Raw genomic sequence first — 21,363 nt, 5'->3', positions numbered from 1 at the left:
CAATATGCAATATGGTTAATGGAATATTGCCTAAAATTATGATTAACCTTTGAACTTTAATGTGTGTTTAATTATAATATCGATCAAAGGTGATGCATGTATTAGTGATAGATCACATAGGGATAGTCCACAGATAGCGACATCCATTAGCGTCATGCAGGTAAGCGATTGCGCAGGGAGCGACATATCTTAATGTGGCTGTTTACTATTTACATGAGCGTGGCACTTAAAACAAGACGTTTGCCACTTATTATTATTATTATTATTATTATTATTATTATTATTATTATTATTATTATTATTATTATTATTATTATTATTATTATATTAAAATGCTAGGTTTTTGTCTCCAAAGAAAAGTTAATATGTTTGTCTACAATCCTTCCGACAATGAGAGCTCGAAAACCACTAGTCTAGAATTGTGCCGTTTTCTCTGGTCGATTCCAAATTTTGTGTACATTGTCCAGTTCTAATTCAATATTTAAAAAAAAAAAAAAACGTGGCCGTTATTTCTTTATTACCGTACATTTTTAGGGGTACACTGGAAGTGTTGATTTTTAAAAAGTGTCATATTCTACGAGTTATACATTCCAACACCACATAGTTGTGTACAGGGGTTGTTTATCTCTCAGTCGTTTCTTTCATGGGCAACTGATATTGAAAAACTAAGGATAACCATTTGTCCAGTTTAAGATGAATCTTTATTGTTTGGAGTGTTTTGCCCAATGAACACCATGTATTCAAGAAGAAAGAAAACACTGATCATACATGAATTAGAAACTCCAACCGGAAGTAGGCTTAAATCTTGCAACCGGTGCGAAATATTGAAAAAAATAATCGAAAAAAATCTCTCCTTTACAGGTGCCACTTGCCGATTTTTATCAAAAAGTCCTTCACTTGTATATGTAAAGGAACATGTACAGATGTTGTGAGGAATGACAAGGAGAATCATGTTTATATGTGAATGATGCGCAGTGTAGAGAGCGCAGGTTCAGCTAGTTATTATTATTATTATTATTATTATTATTATTATTATTATTATTATTATTATTATTATTATTATTATTATTATTATTATTATTACAGTACAACCTCTCAAATCCGAACCCCGGAAATCCGAAAACCCGGCAAATCCGAACACGTTTTCAGGAGAAAAACATAGATTTAATCACACAAATTTAGTTTTTTTTAAGGTTTTAACATTTTTAGACTTAATGCTTATTTTAAATCATTATCTAATTATATTCTTACAAGAAGACATACGCGGCAATCATTTTGGACATGAGTGTACACCCGCCAGTCAAGGTCACTGCCCTTTCGACCACTGGGCCACCCTGTCTAACCTCAGTCATTGTTTTACCGCCAATTCAGTGACGAAATAAATACGTAATATTATTTCCCGGGTAATCCGAACCCCCCGAAATCCGAACGGGCTTCAGCCTTAATTAGTTCGGATTTGAGGGGTTGTACTGTATTATTATTATTATTATTATTATTATTATTATCCAGTTTTTCTTTGTAAAAAAGAGAATTTGCTCATTTGATTAAACAGCCATTTATCCATCTGCCCATTCTCTACTATGTCCTCCCTTGAACCTGTTGAAGGATCGGTCTGATGAAGCGAAGAAGAAAAAAAAGGGAGTTTTGCCACGTCTTAACCGTGTGTTTGATTAATGAGCTGATGGCTACGCCATTCGTTACCAGATCTTTTCATAGCGGCTTTCCTATTGGCCTTCGAACATCATTAACAATTACACGGCTGCCAGGTCATGCCTTGAAGAAGATACATTTATACGAAGGCAGAAATTACTTCGTTTCGTCCATGACTCAGCTGAAATCTGTTTTCATTGTTGTTCAACACATATGTTGAGATCTGTTTTATGGGATGCATGACGTGTGCATATTATATCAGAGCCTTTATATTGTGAAAACGATGAGTAAGAGAGTGCCTTTAAGGCCTAAAGTTCCGGGTTCGATTCTCGGTGGGGAATCGTACATATTTTGAAGTTGAGTCAGCTTCATCAGCTAATTGTTCAATTCCTGGTATCGTGAAGCAGAGATCAGTGGCCTAGAGTAGAAAATTTGACCATTATTATTAAAAAAAATAAATCATTGAGTTTTACGTCCCACGTTTATGCCAGCTAAGTTAAGAGACGGTGATTATGGGAAATGAATAAAGTGGGAGGAAACGGGAGAACCCTGAAAAATCTTTTAAGTTTTACGTCCCACGGTTATGCCGGTTAGGCTAAAGGAGACGGTGATGATGAGAGATGAGTGAAATGGTGGAATGAAGAAAGTGGGAGGAAACGGGAGAACCCCCAGAAAACCCACGAGCACGGTGTTTGTCCACCACAAAGTTCACTTGGAGGAGGCTGGGATCGAACCTGGGACCCCAAGCACCAGAGGTGAACGCTCTACCACTGAGCCACCGCGCCCCCACAGGAGAACCCTGAGTAAACCCACTCACATGGTGTTTGCCCACTACAAGCTCACTTGGCGCGAGCTGGGATTAAACGAAGGTCCTCATGGAACAGAGGTGAACGATTTACCACGGAGCCACCGCGACCCCATGTACAAAGTATTATTCAGATAAATATAATTTTATAGGTAATTCTAAGTTCCGAGTTCTTTGTGAATATGGTACTCGAGAGACACCGTGTGAATAAGACTTTTGTGGTGCTACTGAAATTGAAGAATTCAATTACAATTTAATTGAGACTTTCTATTGTCTTCTTCAACATAGTATATAATTGCAAATGCAAAACTGAATTTCTATTTTTGGATCAAAAGATCCAATATATTTCAGGCAAAAATTTTCTTTTACATCTTATATCTGGAGAACTACATAGTGTGTAGCCAAATCCAAACTAGGGATGCGCACGAGACAAGATTTGTGGCAGTCTCGTCTCGAAAATGTGCTGTAAAAGTGACGTCTCGACTCGAAAAATGTACACTTTTCTATTGGAAGAGCCGTGTCTCGATTCGAATTTTGTCAGGAAAATCCTGTCTCGACTCGTCTCGTGCGCATCCCTAATCCAAACTATCATTTAACTCAGTATGATGTGCTTATTCCGTAAAAAATACAAAAACTCGATTTAGGGGCCGTTCAAAAATTTTGTGGTTCCTGAGCCGCAAACTAATTATTGGCAAAAATAACAATTTTTGATGCATTTTTTTGATCAGTCCTAAAATTCTTGAACAAAATCGCAATCTTTTGATCCATTTTCTTGGATCATTCCTAAAATTCATGTTTATTTTGGATGTTCCAGGAATCAAAAGTACTAGACGACTTCCTTCTTTCTTAGCAGGGTTGGCAAAAACCATGGTTTTTATTAAAAAAACCAAAAAAACCGGTTTTTTTGGTTTAAACCAGGTTTTTTGGTTTAAATAATTTGCTCTATATATTCATATCATATATGGACAGAAATAAGTTTGTTTCGCCTTGATGTTATTATGCAACAACCGGATTATGCTGGAAGGGGTCACATAAGCTTAAAGCGGAATAAAAACCGCTTCTCGAGTTACATCCGAGAGAAATTGTCCTCCATTTGAACTCGGAACCAGGACTAAGTGGCCACAAATGCGATACGTCTGCCGACACACTCACGAAGGAATCCTGATAAAAATACGTTGTACTGATCTTTAAATGCTTCTTAATATAACTGTCAAGAGGCATTTCAGAAGGACAAAAAGATAAACAGTTGCACAAGTGAAACCATTATACAGAATTACAATTTCAAAGTACTACGGAATACAGAAGAACTAATTTAGTTCAAGTTACTTAACAACGACTTTTATTGGTCCAAATTAAAGAAATACGACGACTTAATTTGCATGTCAGTAAGAAAAGTGAATAAAGATACGAATTATTTGAGTCCACTTTGGCTCAGACACATTTATACATAAATACTTCTCATTTCACTAAATGCCTCTCGTGGGGTCTGTATGACCCCCCCCCCACACACACAAAAGTACGGCATTTCGATGTATTTTATCAACATTAAACATTGAAATGAAACAATATTTAGAATTTTTCTGATTGCAATTACATAACAATAATAACAACTACAAAAAAATCACAAAACAAACATTTATAAACTTATAAAAAAAAAAGTTGGTTTTGTAGTATAATCTTTGTGAGTAATGAATGGGGAATTTAGGTCTGAATATAATACGAAGAATATACGGGAGTGAAACGTGATAACCCACAAATGTGTGTTCATCAAGATTTTACAAACACTTACACTTTTACGAACATTTTTCGTATTTTGGTTTAAACCAGTTGGTTTTTTTGAAAAAACCAGCTGGTTTAAACCTTGGTTTAAACCACCTTGGTTTAAACCAGCCAACCCTGTTTCTTAGCATTTTGATCTGGTTTCAAGCTCGTGTGTAGACACATAGTTCGGTTTCTATATGAAACTGCTGGTCCATGGCTAATAATATAACCTAAACACTGTACCTTAAGAGTCTTCATCACGACGAAATTAAAAAAACCGCTAATTTTACAGTAATTATGTGATTACTTCAAATAGATAAAAGATAATCGAAATGTGGAACAAGAGCGCCCTAGACAATATTATTTTACATAAGAAACCGTTATCAGACTCACTTATCTACTTTCGATTTCGAGCAATTTTGATAATCGGCATTTATTTTCGCGTTTCTAAACAGCTGAAAACGTAAAGCCACTAGGTGACTTGTGATAACGGTACCGCACGCAAAATAATATTGTCTAGGGCGCTCTTGTTCCATATTTCAATTATCTTTTATCTATTTGAAGATATCACATAATTACTGTAAAATTAGCAGTATTTTAATTTCGCCGGGATAAAGACTCTTAATAGACGTTAAAAGTTTAATCAAATAAACTGAAAAGAGATTCACTTTTCATCATCACTTTAAAGGTGTTCTGCCATTATTGGTTGTCGTAAACCGAGAAACTTTTATGCACCACAGTCTTCAGGTAACCTGTTCGTCTTTACGTTTTCTGTCCTAAGACCGCCCATTAACAATAGCCTCTTTTGCCTCTCCCTCTTTTTCCTGTCTCAATATCTTCTAACAAGTCCATCATGATACAGTTCTTTCTCAGCTAATATCCCAACCAGTTTCTCTCCTTCCTTTCAATTACATCTAAAATTATCCTCTTTTCCTTTACTGTTTCTAACAATTCGTGTTAGACTGCGGTGGCTCAGTGATAGAGCGTTCACCTGTGGTGCGTGGGGTCCCTGGTTCGATTTCAACTCGCCCCAAGTGGGCATTGTGGTGGTCCGGGTTCTCCCGTTTCTTCCCACTCTCTTCATTCCACCATTTTCGTTCATTTCTCATCACCGGCTCATTTAGCACGCACGGCATAACCATGGGACGTAAAACTCAAAGATTTCATTACATTTTATTAACACTTCTTGTTTCGTTTTCCTTTCTACGCAGCTAATATTCTTTCCATTCTTCTCCACATCTACATTTCGAAGGTGTCGGATCTTTTTCATCGCCTTTGCGTTTTGTCCATGTTTCTATCCCATCTAGTACAATATTTCACCTGTAACACTAAAAATCCTTTTCTTAACTCTTTATCCAAAGATCCACAGAATAAACCCGTTCCTACATATTTTCTTTGCCACTTTTTTTCTAAACTTCTCAAATAAACAAAACTTATATTTTATTGCATTAGAAGAGCACCCATCAGGGGGGCAAGGTGGGGCGCTCGGCCCCATAGAGGAAATTGTACTTCAGAATATCAAAAACCCAATAGAATTTTTAAAATAGTTACAGCAAAATTTGAAACTGTATTTGAAATGTCGCTTTTTCTTGCCGCCCCCCCTTGGAAACCACAACCTGGGCGCCTTTGTGCATGTATAAAATTAATAATTTGTGTTTTAATGTATGAAAATAATAAAGTAGGGTATTCTTAAGTTATAGCCTATAGATGGTTAAAAGAAGCCCAAAAAGTAGGGTGTCGCACAATTTGAAATTTTCGTAGCGAGGGCGCTTTAAAAAATCGCCCAATACGCTACTTAAAGCCTAATCTGGTAACACTTCATGGGAAAGTGGTTCTTGTTTTGTTGCGAGAAGAAAAAAATATTTTGAAGTCTAAAATTTCGTTACTTTCCTTTGAAGATAAAGTAGGGCGAAATAAGGGGATATCTTTATCGCTAGCTACTAGCTCTTGGTTATTATTATCGTGTTCGTGACGTTTTGCAACACGTTACTTATTAAGTCAAAAAAAGATGCGATATCTCTGGATTATTACATCAGCAGAATCGACTTTTGTTCTAATGCGTAAATCATAAGCAAAAAAAAAAAAATATCTTTGATAATATGATTTGGCGTTCAACTTCCCTTGAGAGCGATGACAAATTTACATCTGACGTAGAAATTATACTCATTCCCACCTGCAAATTGGGATGTGTTCTGTTAACGATGGAGTTGTGTACCGTAATCATCGTTTGTCAGGTGATCGATTTGATGTTATTTATGAAGTGCGAAAATCTTTGTGGCCTGCTTTCTCTCCATCTCGTGCAGTTGAGATATTTGCATTTGATTATAGCGTTGACAATACCTTTCTTCTTCGGCAGGTTATGCGTGGGTGGGTGACTGGAAGGGACTGCCTTACTTAATCTGAGCAGGTTTTCTCAGATCCTGATGTAACAGAGTCATTTACTCGTAAACATCAGCATTTGAAGTACTTTAAAAAGCAATTTATCTCTGCGAGGTACTTGTGTTACAGAAACAGTAAAAAGTAATTATATCTGCGACACAATTGCAGTACAGAAACAGTAACAAATAATTTATCTCTGCGAGACAATTGCAGTACAGAAACAGTAAAAAATAATTTATCTCTACGAGACAATTGCAGTACAGAAACAATAAAAGTAATTTATCTCTGCGAGACACTTGCAGTACAGAAACAGCAAAAAGTAATTTATCTCTGCGAGACACTTGCAGTACAGAAACAGTAAAATGTAATTTATCTCAGCGAGACAATTGCAGTACAGAAACAGTAAAAAGTAATTTATCTCTGCGAGACAATTGCAGTACAGAAACAATAAAAAGTAATTTATTTCTGCGAGACACTTGCAGTACAGAAACAGCAAAAAGTAATTTATCTCTGCGAGACACTTGCAGTACAGAAACAGTAAAATGTAATTTATCTCAGCGAGACAATTGCAGTACAGAAACAGTAAAAAGTAATTTATCTCTGCGAGACAATTGCAGTACAGAAACAGTAAAAAGTAATTTATCTCAGCGAGACAATTGCAGTACAGAAACAGTAAAAAGTAATTTATCCCTACGAGACAATTGCAGTACAGAAACAGTAAAAAGTAATTTATCCCTACGAGACAATTGCAGTACAGAAACAGTAAAAAATAACTTATCTCTGCGAGACAATTGCAGTACAGAAACAGTAAAAAATAATTTATCTCTGCGAGACAATTGCAGTACAGAAACAATAAAAAGTAATTTATCTCTGCGAGACACTTGCAGTACAGAAACAGCAAAAAGTAATTTATCTCTGCGAGACACTTGCAGTACAGAAACAGTAAAAAGTAATTCATCTCTGCGAGACAATTGCAGTACAGAAACAGTAAAATGTAATTTATCTCTACGGGACAATTGCAATACAGAAACAGTAAAAATTAATTTATCTCTGCGAGACAATTGCAGTATAGAATCAGTAAAAAATAACTTATCTCTGCGAGACGATTGCAGTACAGAAATAGTAAAAAATAATTTATCTCTGCGAGACAATTGCAGTACAGAAACAATAAAAATTAATTTATCTCTGCGAGACACTTGCAGTACAGAAACAGCAAAAAGTAATTTATCTCTGCGATACAATTGTAGTACAGAAACAGTAAAAAGTAATTTATCTCTGCGAGACAATTGCAGTACAGAAACAATAAAAAGTAATTTATCTCTGCAAGGCAATTGCATTACAGAAACAATAAAAAGTAATATCTCTCTGCGAGACAATTACAGTACAGAAACAGTAAAAAATAATTTATCTCTGCGAAACAATTGCAGTACAGAAACAATAAAAAGTAATTTATCTCTGCGAGACACTTGCAGTACAGAAACAGCAAAAAGTAATTTATCTCTGCGAGACAATTGCAGTACAGAAACAGTAAAAAGTAATTTATCTCTGCCAGACACTTGCAGTACAGAAACAGTAAAAAGTAATTTATCTCTGCGAGACAATTGCAGTACAGAAACAGTAAAAAGTAATTTATCTCTGCGAGACAATTGCAGTACAGAAACAGTAAAAAGTAATTTATCTCTGCCAGACACTTGCAGTACAGAAACAGTAAAAAGTAATTCATCTCTGCGAGACAATTGCAGTACAGAAACAGTAAAAAGTAATTTATCTCTGCGAGACACTTGCAGTACAGAAACAGTAAAAAGTAATTTATCTCTGCGAGACAATTGCAGTACAGAAACAGTAAAAAGTAATTCACCTCCCCGAGACACTTGCAGTACAGAAATAGTAATAAAGATGTTTCTCACTATTATCATAGCTTTAGACCATTCATTTTCAACTTCATATCCTGTGACATCACAGGTTATTCTTCTACTCTCATAGTAAACGAGGTGAACTGACATACAGAGCAACGTTTTTAGCAAATTCATCTCTCTTAAAAACGAATTCTCTCAAGTAAAATTGTTATTAAATAAAATTACACTTTTGACAATATGGTTGTTCAGAATGTATAGCTGCACAATGATCTTGGTTGACTTTGTATTTTTTTGTTTTGAGATTTTTGTATTTTGTTTTCTGATACTACCAAGGTTATGATCGAAAGATCTAATAACTACGACCGGGGTTTTTGAGTTGAGTTGATTTTGAGTTTAACGTCCCTTTCAGCAGCGAGGCTATTTGAGACGTGGACCTGCTAATTAATAGAATCCGATTCACATGAGCTTCCGCCGGGAATCGAACTCGGGTACGACCGGGGTTCGAATCTGACCAGTTGTTGGGTGGGCAGACCATCACACGTGAACAACTGTCACAATATTATTATTTTTATTATTATTATTATTATTATTATTATTATTGATTGATTGATTGATTGATTGATAAAGTGACATCATAGCCAAACCCGTGATTTGGTCACGTAAAAGAAAAGGCTATATAAATAAACGAATCGTAAAAAGGATGTTACACAAAATTTAGAAACGGGCAAGATTTAAACTGAAGATTATGCAACCTGCAACATAGCAGAGGCTTTTGGGTTGTCTATCTCTGAAGGGCTTTTCAGACTACTTTTTTGACTTCCAGATCGTGAACCTCTAATTGTTTTCTCGGGCCGAAGAGCAACGGCTTCGTACGCGATTAGATGTTGTGAATATATATTGTGTGTGTGTGTGACTCCTTTCTAGACACGTCTAATACGTTCAAAAAAATAAATTAGTAAGGATAAGGATAGTACGCCCTATTTTATTATTATTATTTTGATGTACAGCAACTGACCATTGTACAAAGTGTGATCTTCGTTATTACGTAAGTAAAATCCAACAAAAATTTGATAATTTCTTAACTCGGATTGTGGCTGACGTGAGTTCAGGTGGGAAGATCATTAGAGGAGAAGATCTGGTTATTTCCAGCACTCTATTGAAAAAAAAAAATAGTAACTGTGTATTTAATACTGCTGTAACCAGCGCGTTGTAGACACAAAACAGGAATCAAAAGTAACAACATTTAAAATCGTGTTGTCATCACTTTACCAGTTCTCCGTAATTGATATCCAGTCCATTTGACTGGTTTTCTGCCCGTTTAAAATAAAAAATAAAGTAAAAACTCAACACAAAAGCACAGCAGAGGAACTCGGCATGAATTATGTGTCCAGGACATTTTCACAATCCCTAAATTGGAATAAACAAATGAGATCAATTAGAATTGGACAGCGATCTGTGTTCTCTACAGTTTAATGAGCATAAGTTGAATGTTGTCATTGTTGCTTGTGATATGTGGCGACTGTAGATGGTGATGGAACATTTAGGCATCGACTGGGACATTCAACAGCAAGTTAATACACAGTATCCTAATCCTAAAGCGTTGACAAAGGGGACTAATGTTTATCACGTCTATATATGGTAAGTTGGAATTGGAAGGGGAGTTCGAAAAGAATGCTGTTTCTTACCAGCAATATTTTAATATCTCTCTAGAAGAGATAGCGAAAATGAGCGAACATAATGAAGACGGGATTTGGGGTAGAATTATTAGGTGTATACGGTTTGCAGATATGGCGCTTGTTGCAGAATCTGAAGAGGAAATGAATAGGATGTTAGAAAACTTGAGGAAAGGCTATGAAAAATATGTGATGAAAATAAATATTAGAAAGCCAAAAAGCCATGGTGATTGGTACGAAGCGGTCGGTGTCAAATAGAGAAGTAGGAGGGGAGAAACTAGAAGAGGTGACTAGTTTTCGGTACCTGAGTAGTATTATTAGTAATGATATGAAGTGTGAACGTGAAATAAAAGCAAAGATAGGAATGGCGAAAGAGAAACGTTTGGGAGGAAGAAAAGTCTATTTTGTGGGACTTTGAATAAAGAGTTGACAAAAGGAATCATAGAGTATTGTACTGTATGAGTCAGAAACATGGACATTACGCAAAAGTGATGAAACACGATTGGATGCTTTCAAAATGTGAGCGTGGATAAGAATACAGAGATTTAGCTCAAGCGGAAAACGAATGTGAGGGTATTAGAAATGGTAGGGGAGAAAAGAACAATTTTAGATATTATTAAGATGAGGAAGAGAAACTGGTTAGGGCATTTGCTAAGAAGGGGGTGATATCATAAAGGACTTCCTAGAGGGTATGGTGGCAAGAAAGAGAGGGAGGGATGAAGAACATTACAATTAATGGGGATATAAAAATAGAAAATCGCAGGTGAAGACGAAGAGGTTAAGCGAAAGACTGTGAAACATAGAAGCTTCTCAGTTGAGGCAAGTGATCTGCCAATAATGGCAGAATACCTATGATGATTATTATGATATGGTAAATTTCTTTACTTCCATGTAGGACTTAATCAACTGCACAGAATTGAATGGAAAAGACATCCGGAGATTTATCATAGTTTCAGAAGAAACACTGGGTGCATGACTTAAATTCAGTCTGGATTATGAACGCCACAGCAATAAACTCATGGCAGTGGACATTTAGTGTTGCTATCAGCTTAGAATTCAAAAATATATAATGTATGTTTTATTACAAGCCAGTCGAATTAGAATTCGCTCATGTGGTGTTCCTGTGACACAATAATTATTATGTTTTATTTCATAGGGTTATTGTAATTGTCTTCTTCATCAATATAGAATAAAAAAATTCTTGGATGACATTTAGTATCTCTCTCAAACCCATCGATGGCTCCGGAGCTGGTACTGTGACTTATAGTGAGCCGTTGTAAACGACCTCGTTTATGCGTTACCCACCATCGCTGACACGCCTTCTCCGTACGGACGCATCTCCTCTCTACCGCTCAGGCTCTCTGCTGCGCTCTTGCTTTTTAGTTAGAGGTCACCTAGCACAAGTTGGTTCGTGTTTTATGCACTGTAGTTTTAATGACATACGTATGTCCACACTGTATTTATATTTTATACTCATCGCAGTTACAAGTAACGAACCGTAATCACTACTAAGTGAGCCAGAGTCATTATCAAGTGATTTGACGAGGAACTAAATAATACCCAAATCCTTCTTGCTGGACTTGTGCTAAAGATGCCACCTTGGAAAAATTAGGGACGTAGGTGTATTTTTATTGCGTTTTTTAGTTAATTTCTAAAAAATGGCTAAAATTTAAGAAAAAATAAAAGTAGACCAATTTGGAACAGTAGAACATTTCCTATTAATCAGAGTTTACAAATTCCCTTCCCCTCCGCCCCTCCCCAATTCTCCAGAAGTGATGTTCAGTTTCCAGAAAATTAAATTAAAAATTAACGTGAAAAAGCTTCAATTTAATAAGAACGGCCGTATCCCTCATGCATTTCCCTCTCGTGACTAGACTGAAGATGAAAATACAATTGATGGTAACTGAATTGAGAAAAAATAAATCATCCTAGAATACCGTTTACAAAGGCGGATCTAGCCCGGAGCCGGTGGGGCGTAGGCCCCCCAGTTTTTTTGAGTGACAAAAATAATTGAAGCTATTACTTATATATTTTTGAAAGTTTATAGTAAACTCATGTTATGTCTATCATAGTCTGGGTTCCAGTTGCCCTCCCTAATTTTTACCTTCTACATTCGCCTCTGACCGTTTACACATAACATTTTCCTCACTAAATCTAACATAGATTAGACTAGTGGTCGCTAAACTTAAGAATCTTCTGAGCTGCGTACCATTTTTAAATCCTACTGTTAGCTACCAACCAAAAGACCCACCGACTATTTAAAAAAATAACTTAATTTGTTTATTGCCTTAAACTTAGGCCTAAGGTTAGCCATCGGAGCGTTAAGAGGCTTCATCCCGGCGAAATTAAAACACCGCTAATTTTACAGTAATTATGTGATATCTTCAAATAGATAAAAGATAATCGAAATATGGAACAAGAACGTCCTAGACAATATCATTTAACATGAGATATCGTTATCACGACCCACTTATCTGCTTTCGATTTCTGGCCATTTTGAAAATCGGCATTTATTTTCGCGTTTGTAAACGGCTAGAAACGGAAAGCCACTAGGTGACTTGTGATAACGGTACCTCACGCAAAATATTGTTGTCCAGGGAGCTCTTGTTCCGCATTTCAATTATCTTTTATCTATTTGAAGATATCACATAATTACTGTAAAATTAGCGGTATCTTAATTTCGCCGGGATGAGGCCTCTTAAGGCGATCTACCGAAACTGTCTTCGCGAGCTACTAGTAGCTCGCGATCGACGGTTTGACGATCAGTGGATTAGATAGTACTGGCGATTACTACTACTACTACTACTACTACTACTACTACTACTACTACTACTACTAATAATAATAATAATAATAATAATAATAATATTTTGACATGTCTTTTTCTTTTTGAGATACTATTGATGGTTAGTATAAACGCAATAATTATGAAAGCGTAATTATGGAAAATAATTCCATGAATATTTATGAAAGTCTACATAATGGTTGAATCTTTTAACCCAACCACTTCAGGAAAAAGAAGAAACCGACAGGGTCAACAAAACTATGACATACACACACACTCATTGCTGTTACCTGTGTTGGACGACCCTAGTGCCAAAAGGAGTTAAAAAAAATATAAGAAGGAAGTAAATTTCCATTTTCATAATGGTTGAAAGAGAAGTTTGGGTTAAGTGGTACGTACTGGAAAAGTACAATGGGTTAACATGAGCAAACAAATGTATTAGAAGTAAGTCAGTTTAAGGAGAAGTAAATAGGACCTATACGAACACATAATTCAACTGTTTATGTATAAAAGAGGGAGAAAAGTGGTTCGCGTCTATTCATGTATTAAGCGTACAGGGGAGGGGAGGCTTGAATGGAAATTTTCCACGACGTAACTTCACCTAAAGAGTATATTAACCTTTTTCTTACTTTACCACTTTTGAATTATGGCTTTTTTTTTTAAGTCAAGTAGCTACAGTACCATCCCTATTTATTCTAGGATCATAGTTCGTACCTCAAGCCTTTCAAACGGCATCATTCACACTTCCCTATCGTGTCCATGAGGCGGGAAGGGAAATAGGGATATTTTCTTCTTATTTTTTTTTCAATTTTTGATCCCGTCTTGGCCCCCACTGTGTTAACACACAGATCTCAAAATCAACTGAAAAATACTAAGGGATATTCTAAATGTGTATACAAAATTTTCAAGCTGCTATCTTTAATAGCAAGTTTGGGAAGATTATTTACCAATGAGCTAAGAACATCCCTAGAATGCCCCAGATATAATAAACAAATTTCCTGAGACATCCCTATTTATCGTAAGATCATGGTTCGTACATCATTCTATTCAGAATATAACAGACTTTCAAATGGTACCATTCACATGTCTCTATCATATATCTGAGGCGGGAAATCATGAAAAAAGGGGTTTTTGCTTTAAAAGAATCCTATTTTAACCTTTTTGCACCTCTGGACCTCCTTTTTTAACGCAGAGACCTGAAAAAATTGAAAAAAAAAAAAAACACTAAGGGGTGCAAAATGATGCTCAAAATGTGTGTGCAAAATTTCTATCTTCTAGGTGCAAAAGTAAGCCCGCCAGAAAGTAATAAAAATAGACATAACAAAAAATGTTTTTAAAATTATGGCGTCATCACACCCTATGCCTCGACGCAGAAAGGCGTGAAAGCATATGTAACGTGTTCTACAATGCCTCCAGGCTTTTATAAAACACAAAGTAAAAAAGCTTTATTGGTAGTTTTTTTTTAAATCGAATAATGAAGATTCTACCCTATCACCTAAAAATAGATGATATAATTTAAAAGGGGGTAAATTATGTAGGGCACTCGAATAAGATGACACGCCGTAGCAGACACAGTAATAGTTTTACATGTAACTTTCGTTTTAGTTTTTAAAAATGTCGACTTAGTAAAAATGTTAATTAATTTACAATTATATTATTGTCAGTGACACAGATAGTACCGCGCTGTTCTTTTATCTATTTATCCTGTAAGGACGTCTTCCTCTGAAAATTCTCCCCTTTTGTGTACAATAAATTGTTATTTTAGTATTCAGATCTTTCTAAAAAATTAAGAACAGAAATTTTAATATGCTTTTTCTTGTTTATAATTTCAGATGCGTCTTCTTCGAATGAGGCTGTGCACTTACAGCAGAGGCTACGGAGTTTGAGCACAGAGTTGGTGACTTTGAGAAACCGACTGCACGTGGCGCAGCCTGCGGCGACCCCGGCAACTAACCAGGCGCCGGTGGTACCCGTCAATCAGACTGCGCCAATTCACACTACTCCAGTGCAACAAAAGTCCACCCCCATTGGTAAGTGATCAACCCACTTCCTTTCTTTTCAAATGTCAAGTTTTTATTAATTATGTTAAGTGCGGTGAAAAAAAGCATAAATTATAGGGCAGCGTTAATTACGAAGATATCCCATGCAAATAATGGCTTTTTTTATTTTTTGTTTCACAAGGGAAAATACATAATTGTTTGAATTCTGAGTTCTAAATGTAATGTCGTGTGCAATACTTGGCAATATCTTCAGCTTCTGTTAAGACCAAACACCTATTAATTATATTATATTACATATTCATTTTCATAAAGTAATGTCGAGACACGATGGGTCAGTGGTAGAGTGCTTATCTGAAATGTACATACAAAAATTGCGTGCCATTTTCCCGTAACTCCAGTAGTTTTCAATTTCCGTCCATACCCACACACATCTATAACCTTTGTATCCTATTATCAATAGTCTTTCTGGGGAGTATAATTTAGACACTGGAAAATGACACTTCCGAGGGCACTTCTGGGATCAAAATACCTGTTTTGCAATGAATCATCCAGTTCTTAAAACATGGAGGTCTTTGGGGGATAGTTCTTGAGAGCAGAATGAATGACGTATCTATCACTCTCACATAGCACACGACGTCTCTAGGACGTCCCATTTTGATCCCAATTATCCCATATAGTTCCCTGGATTATCGGATCAATGAGTAGACATCTCATGGACACCCTTAAGGATTTCCACGTAGGATGTCGACGGGATGTCCCGGATGAGACAGGAGATCCCAGGGAAATGCCACGCGGGACATACGTAGGACCACATTGTCGCACGATTTACCAGTGGACATCACTTTGAGGTCTCGTTGAATATCCCGTTTTCCGGGATATTAGCGGACATCTGGATATCCTGCGGAAGTTCTATGAATGTCCCGGGAGCAAATTTGGATGATCCCAGGATGTCCCATTGACCATTGCAAATCAGTCTCGGATGTCCCATGGACGTCCATGTGCCATGTGGGCTTCGATGTCCTAACCTTGTAAAAAGCCTTATCCGAGAGAACTTTTTCTCTTTGTTTAGCTATCGAGAGACCTAACGTAAATCGGCATTCGTCTGTCATAATTCTTTCCAGGATGCAATGAAGGAACCCTCCAAGATTATAGACATTCTTAACATTTAGGCCTTCTGCCCAAGGGCGCCGATCCTAAGGGGGGGCGGGGTCCAGGCCCCCAAAGCTCATGGGGCTCCCTATTGTATTTATGAATATACAATATTTGGCATAATTTGAGTTCAATTTGTCTTAAAATCCTATATATATACCTTCTGCCTCTGAATGCCCCCCCCCCCAAATTTACAGAGAAATCGGCGCCCTTGCTTCTGCTCTCCAGATCGTGGCATCAACATGACCAATATTTTCTGCGGGAGCAAGTCACCTCTCTTCTCCCTAAATTCACGCACATACTTCCATACAGTGCAGTAATCAAAGAAAGTGTCCTCATCTTTTAACTGTCGATGAATATCGACATTTTTTTTAACAACAAGAGGGGAAAACTTTTATTAGGGACCTCTACAGGGAAATCCATTTCAGGTCAGTATCAAAACCTTCACAGGTAAATTTATTAAAAAAACGAATATAGTTACAATATTGATATCTTGCAGAGTTAAGTCTTATAATCTGAAGTTAATTCGTGTGTAATTAAAAGGTGTGCCAAAAGTAATTTTGATAGAAAACACAGGTTTATAATTAAAAATTGTAAATCTTTTTATTGATTCATAATGTTTACAGTATAGGGTTTATATATGGAATAGCATATCGGGTAAAAGACCTCCATGGTTTTGATGGCACATACACGCCCTTCTGCTGAAATTTTCTATGGTTATGTATGGAATAGCATCGGGGAAATGGTCCCCACGCCATTACTGGCATATACCCACTTTTTTGTTGATTTTTTCCATTGCATAAATGAGGCTGAATTTCGTTAAGAGTCTTCATCCCGGCGAAATTAAAATACCACTAATTTTACAGTAATTATGTGAATTCTTCAAATAGATAAAAGGTAATCGAAATGTGGAACAAGAGCGCCCTAGACAATATCATTTTACATGGGATACCGTTATCACGACTCACTTATCTGCTTTTAATTTCGAGCCATTTTGAAAATCGGCATTTATTTTCGCGTTTCTAAACAGCTGAAAACGGAAAGCCATTAGGTGACTTGTAATAACGGTACCTCATGCAAAAAAAAAAAAAAAAAAAAAAAAAAAGATTGTCTAGGGCACTTTTGTTCCATATTTCAATTATCTTTTATCTATTTCAAGATATCACCTAATTACTATAAAATTAGCGGTATTTTAATTTCGCCGGGATGAAGATTAATACAGCGCTCAATTTCCTCCTTTAGGTCGTGGGCTAGTTGACATAAATATTAGACTTTTAAGAAAAAAATAGAGTAAAAATTGTAGCCGCCAAACCACCATTATTTTTAAAATATTGCTCAATAATGAAAACGCGTTGTTCTTTCGTGTAGCGCCGCAGTCTCTCTCTCTCTCTCTCTCTCTCTCTTTCGTTTACAACACCTTACCATACAAATGGCGCAATATTCAAATCTTGAGTGAATTTTCGGACACCTTTTATATTAATCTACTTTTATTAGTTTTTGAAGCATGGCAAAATGGTACGTAATTTTGGTATGCGCCTCGTATATTTGAGGTGTACCAGTTTTGACCTTAGGCTATGCGAATGTCTGGTGGACAGCCATTTACTTTCATTAATCATCCGTTGTGTTTTAGCGTAAAGAAGATACCCATTTGAAGGCTCAACTAAAGGCTACATTGCGTTCGTACATTAATGTATGTTAGCGAAACGAACATACTTGATCAAAGCGATTGATAATGTGAATAGTTCTGAGTATTAAGAAATGACGTCACAGTCTAGAGAGCTTAATGTCAGGCCACACTTGACTTTCTCGCTGAAATCAATCTGTTTTCTTCATTGAAATTACTTACGTCATAATGGTTGCAATATAATTGTTCTTGAATTATTTAAATTACAAAAAATAATGGAGATAACTATAAATAAGAAGACAAGTCAATTATGACATTATTTGAGTATTGCGAGAGAGAGTGAAGGTAAATCTTGAAGTTAAATTAAGAGTTGGTTTTCTTTATGACCTGAACGAACTAGTTCGTGAAGGATATTCACAGAATCATTTATTGTTTATCCTATGTCGTTATGTTTCCTCCAACAACACTGTGTTATATTGGTTGCTTAACCAACATGCTCTCTTACACCATATTAGCTCATAAAGCTTTTAAAACTACTTCAGTATATTTTTGTAACGCACTAAAATTTCTTATTATCTTGTGTAACTATGTTTCCCTCAATAACACTGTGTTATGTTGGTTGCATAACAAACAGGGTTTCTTACACTATATTAGACTCATAAAGCTTTTAAAACCAGTTCTATATGTTTTTGTAACGCACTAAAATTTATGTATTATCCTGTGTAATTATGCTTCCCTTAACAACACTATGTTATGTTGGTTGCATAGCCAACAGGCTTTCTTACACTATATTAGCCTCATAAAGCTTTTAAAACCACTTCTATATGTTTTTGTAACGCACTAAAATTTTCTTATTACTCTGTGTAATTAAGGTTCCCTCAGTTCGGCTACGGGCATACGGGCTATTCACCAACTACCTAACTACCTCTATAACTACCTCCAGTGCTAAACAACGACCATAAGGAAAATGTAAAAAAGAATCTGAATCAGAAAATCAGTGTTTGTAAGTATACTTCCCCAAGATGTGAATAATTTCATCACTTGCAAGATCCTATCATTTCTATGTTAATTTTTTTAAAAATAATATACGTACGTTGTAAAAATCAATACAAAATTCACAAAAAAATCACAAAACATATCCCACATAGCACACTACGTCCCTGGGATGTCCCATTTTGATCCCAATCATCCCATTCGGTTTCCGGGATTATCGGGACAATGAGAAGACATCCCATGGACGTCCTGAAGGATTCCCACGTAGGATGTCCACGGGACGTCCCAGATGAGACAGGAGGTCCGAGGGAAAACCAATAGACATCCCTTCGTGGTCCCGTTGAATATCCCGTATCCCGGGATATTAGCGGACATCTGGATCTCCCGCGGAAATCCTGTAGATGTCCCGGGAGCACATTCGAATAATCCCGGGATGTCCCGTCGTCCGTTTCGGGCTCAGTCTCGGACATCCCGTGGACGTGCTTGTGCTATATGGGATGATACAAAGAGTTGGTTTGTTCAGTATCGAAATACACAATTGCACACAGGACTTAGTGTATCTAAGGAAATATATACAACAGTAAAAGTATCAGTTAACTTTCATTTTCTTCAATGCCTGAATATGCTTATTTGGCATTTTCCGTTTCTCTTTGTTGTGCTCATCTTGAATTTTCTGTAGTTCATTCATCTTCAAGGATGCGGTCTGGATCATTGCCTGGCCAACACTAACGTCAGCCATGTCCTTTTTATGATAGCGCAGAAAATAATCTTATATTGTCTGAGCATCTTTCATCAGTCTAACAGCTATTTCCATTTCTTTTTGTACTGGTTTGTCCATTTCATTTAATTTGTATAGAGAAGATTCACTCTTTGAAACTTACTTTGATATAGCTTCTTGCTTCGCATTTCTTAACGCACCTTCTTCTCTGGAAATCTTTGCCACTGCGGCCTCTTTGGATCTGCACTCTTCTAAGTAATCTTTATACTTTCTCCAGACGTTCTGCGTAGCATCTATTAGTTGCTTTGTAACAGGTAGGGTTTCAACTTTTCCTCCATACATTCTAATGCTGTTCTTTACTGTCCCCAGAGCCTTTCTACTCTCGTGTGCAAGTTCGAGCACTTCCTAAAATGTGTTTGTTTTCTGAAAAACTATGTTCCACATCAGCCTTACCATGAAATACTGAGAGGCAAGCTTTGACCACTTTAGACATCTTTGGAGATATTTAATGGTTCCACATGAATTTCTTATTTGCCCAGTATTGATCCACGGGCAAGTATCTGAAATCACCACACAGGATCTTCGATAAGTGGCTCCACAGAGTAGACTTTCCACTCGTCCATGAAGACATCGGTGTTCTTACAATCTGCAAATACATGCTTCATTTCTTTTGCCAACTTCCGTGCAAGGGATAAACAAGTAATCTCGATCCACTTTCTGAATGTAGAAATTACCAATATCGAAATCATTGTTCAAGTACCTGCAGTGTCTACATCCACTACACTGCAGGTACTTGAACAATGATTTCGATATTGGTAATTTCTTAAGCAGTTTTGAAACCACACAAATGTAGAATCGCTTCACATCCTCCTTGAATTCCCTCTTTTGTAGCTCTGAGTAATTAGCTATTACAGTTTGCGCTTTCACTCCAACTTCAAGTTGCCGCAAATGGTATTCGCAGTTCTTGAAATCAATTGCAGATAAATCAGTACCCTCCTTCCCCTCCAACATATCTGGCTTCACAAACCTCAATAACAACCTTCTGACTAGCTCTGATAACTCTGAGTAGAGTAAATGAATTAGCGGGTCTTTGCGTTGAAACAAACACAGAAATTTATCAAAAATAACTGATGTACAAATGATGAAATGCAGTTTGGGTTCAAACAATTTGTCTTTCAGAAATTGTTTAATCTTCCAAAAGGCCCTCCAACTACCCACACCTTTCACAAGTGGAAGTAGCAATGCCACAAAAATATAGGAGGTTTCGTTAAAATGTAGGAAATATGAGTTTATAGGAAGAGACGCAAATATATAGAAAAAATAGGAAATATAGGAGTTTATAGGAAGAGACACAAATATATAGGAAAAATAGGAAATATAGGAGTTTGTAGGAAGAGAGACAAATATATAGGAAATATAGGAGTTTATAGGAAGAGACACAAATACATAGGAAAAATAGGAAACATAGGAGTTTATAGGAAGAGACGCAAATATATAGGAAAAATAGGAAATATAGGAGTTTATAGGAAAAGACACAAATATATAGGAAAAATAGGAAATATAGGAGTTTATAGGAAGAGACACAAATACATAGGAAAAATAGGAAATATAGGAGTTTATAGGAAGAGACACAAATATATAGGAAAAATAGGAAATATAGGAGTTTATAGGAAGAGACACAAATATATAGGAAAAATAGGAAATATAGGAGTTTATAGGAAGAGACACAAATATATAGGAAAAATAGGAAATATAGGAGTTTATAGGAAGAGACACAAATATATAGGTAAAATAGGAAATATAGGAGTTTATAGGAAGAGACACAAATACATAGGAAAAATAGGAAACATAGTAGTTTATAGGAAGAGACGCAAATATATAGGAAAAATAGGAAATATAGGAGTTTATAGGAAAATACACAAATATATAGGAAAAATAGGAAATATAGGAGTTTATAGGAAAATACACAA

At 36.3% G+C, this 21,363-nt stretch overlaps 1 protein-coding gene across 2 annotated transcripts in view; it reads left to right on the top strand.

Moving 5' to 3' along the window:
• Nucleotides 1-21,363, top strand: part of dachs (unconventional myosin-IXb-like dachs) — a 553,892-nt gene that overhangs the window by 464,756 nt on the left and 67,773 nt on the right. For both annotated transcript variants that reach the window (XM_081754023.1, XM_081754024.1), the window contains exon 2: nucleotides 14,742-14,939. In XM_081754023.1, the coding sequence (XP_081610149.1) occupies nucleotides 14,742-14,939 (198 nt within the window). The remainder of the gene's footprint in view (nucleotides 1-14,741; nucleotides 14,940-21,363) is intronic.

This window comes from Thermobia domestica, chromosome 3, assembly GCF_964235325.1.
Source record: "Thermobia domestica chromosome 3, izTheDome1.hap1.1, whole genome shotgun sequence".
Lineage (NCBI taxonomy): Eukaryota > Metazoa > Arthropoda > Insecta > Zygentoma > Lepismatidae > Thermobia > Thermobia domestica.
The sequence above is the reverse complement of the archived record's forward strand: the minus strand, read 5'-3'. Positions and strand labels throughout refer to the sequence as shown.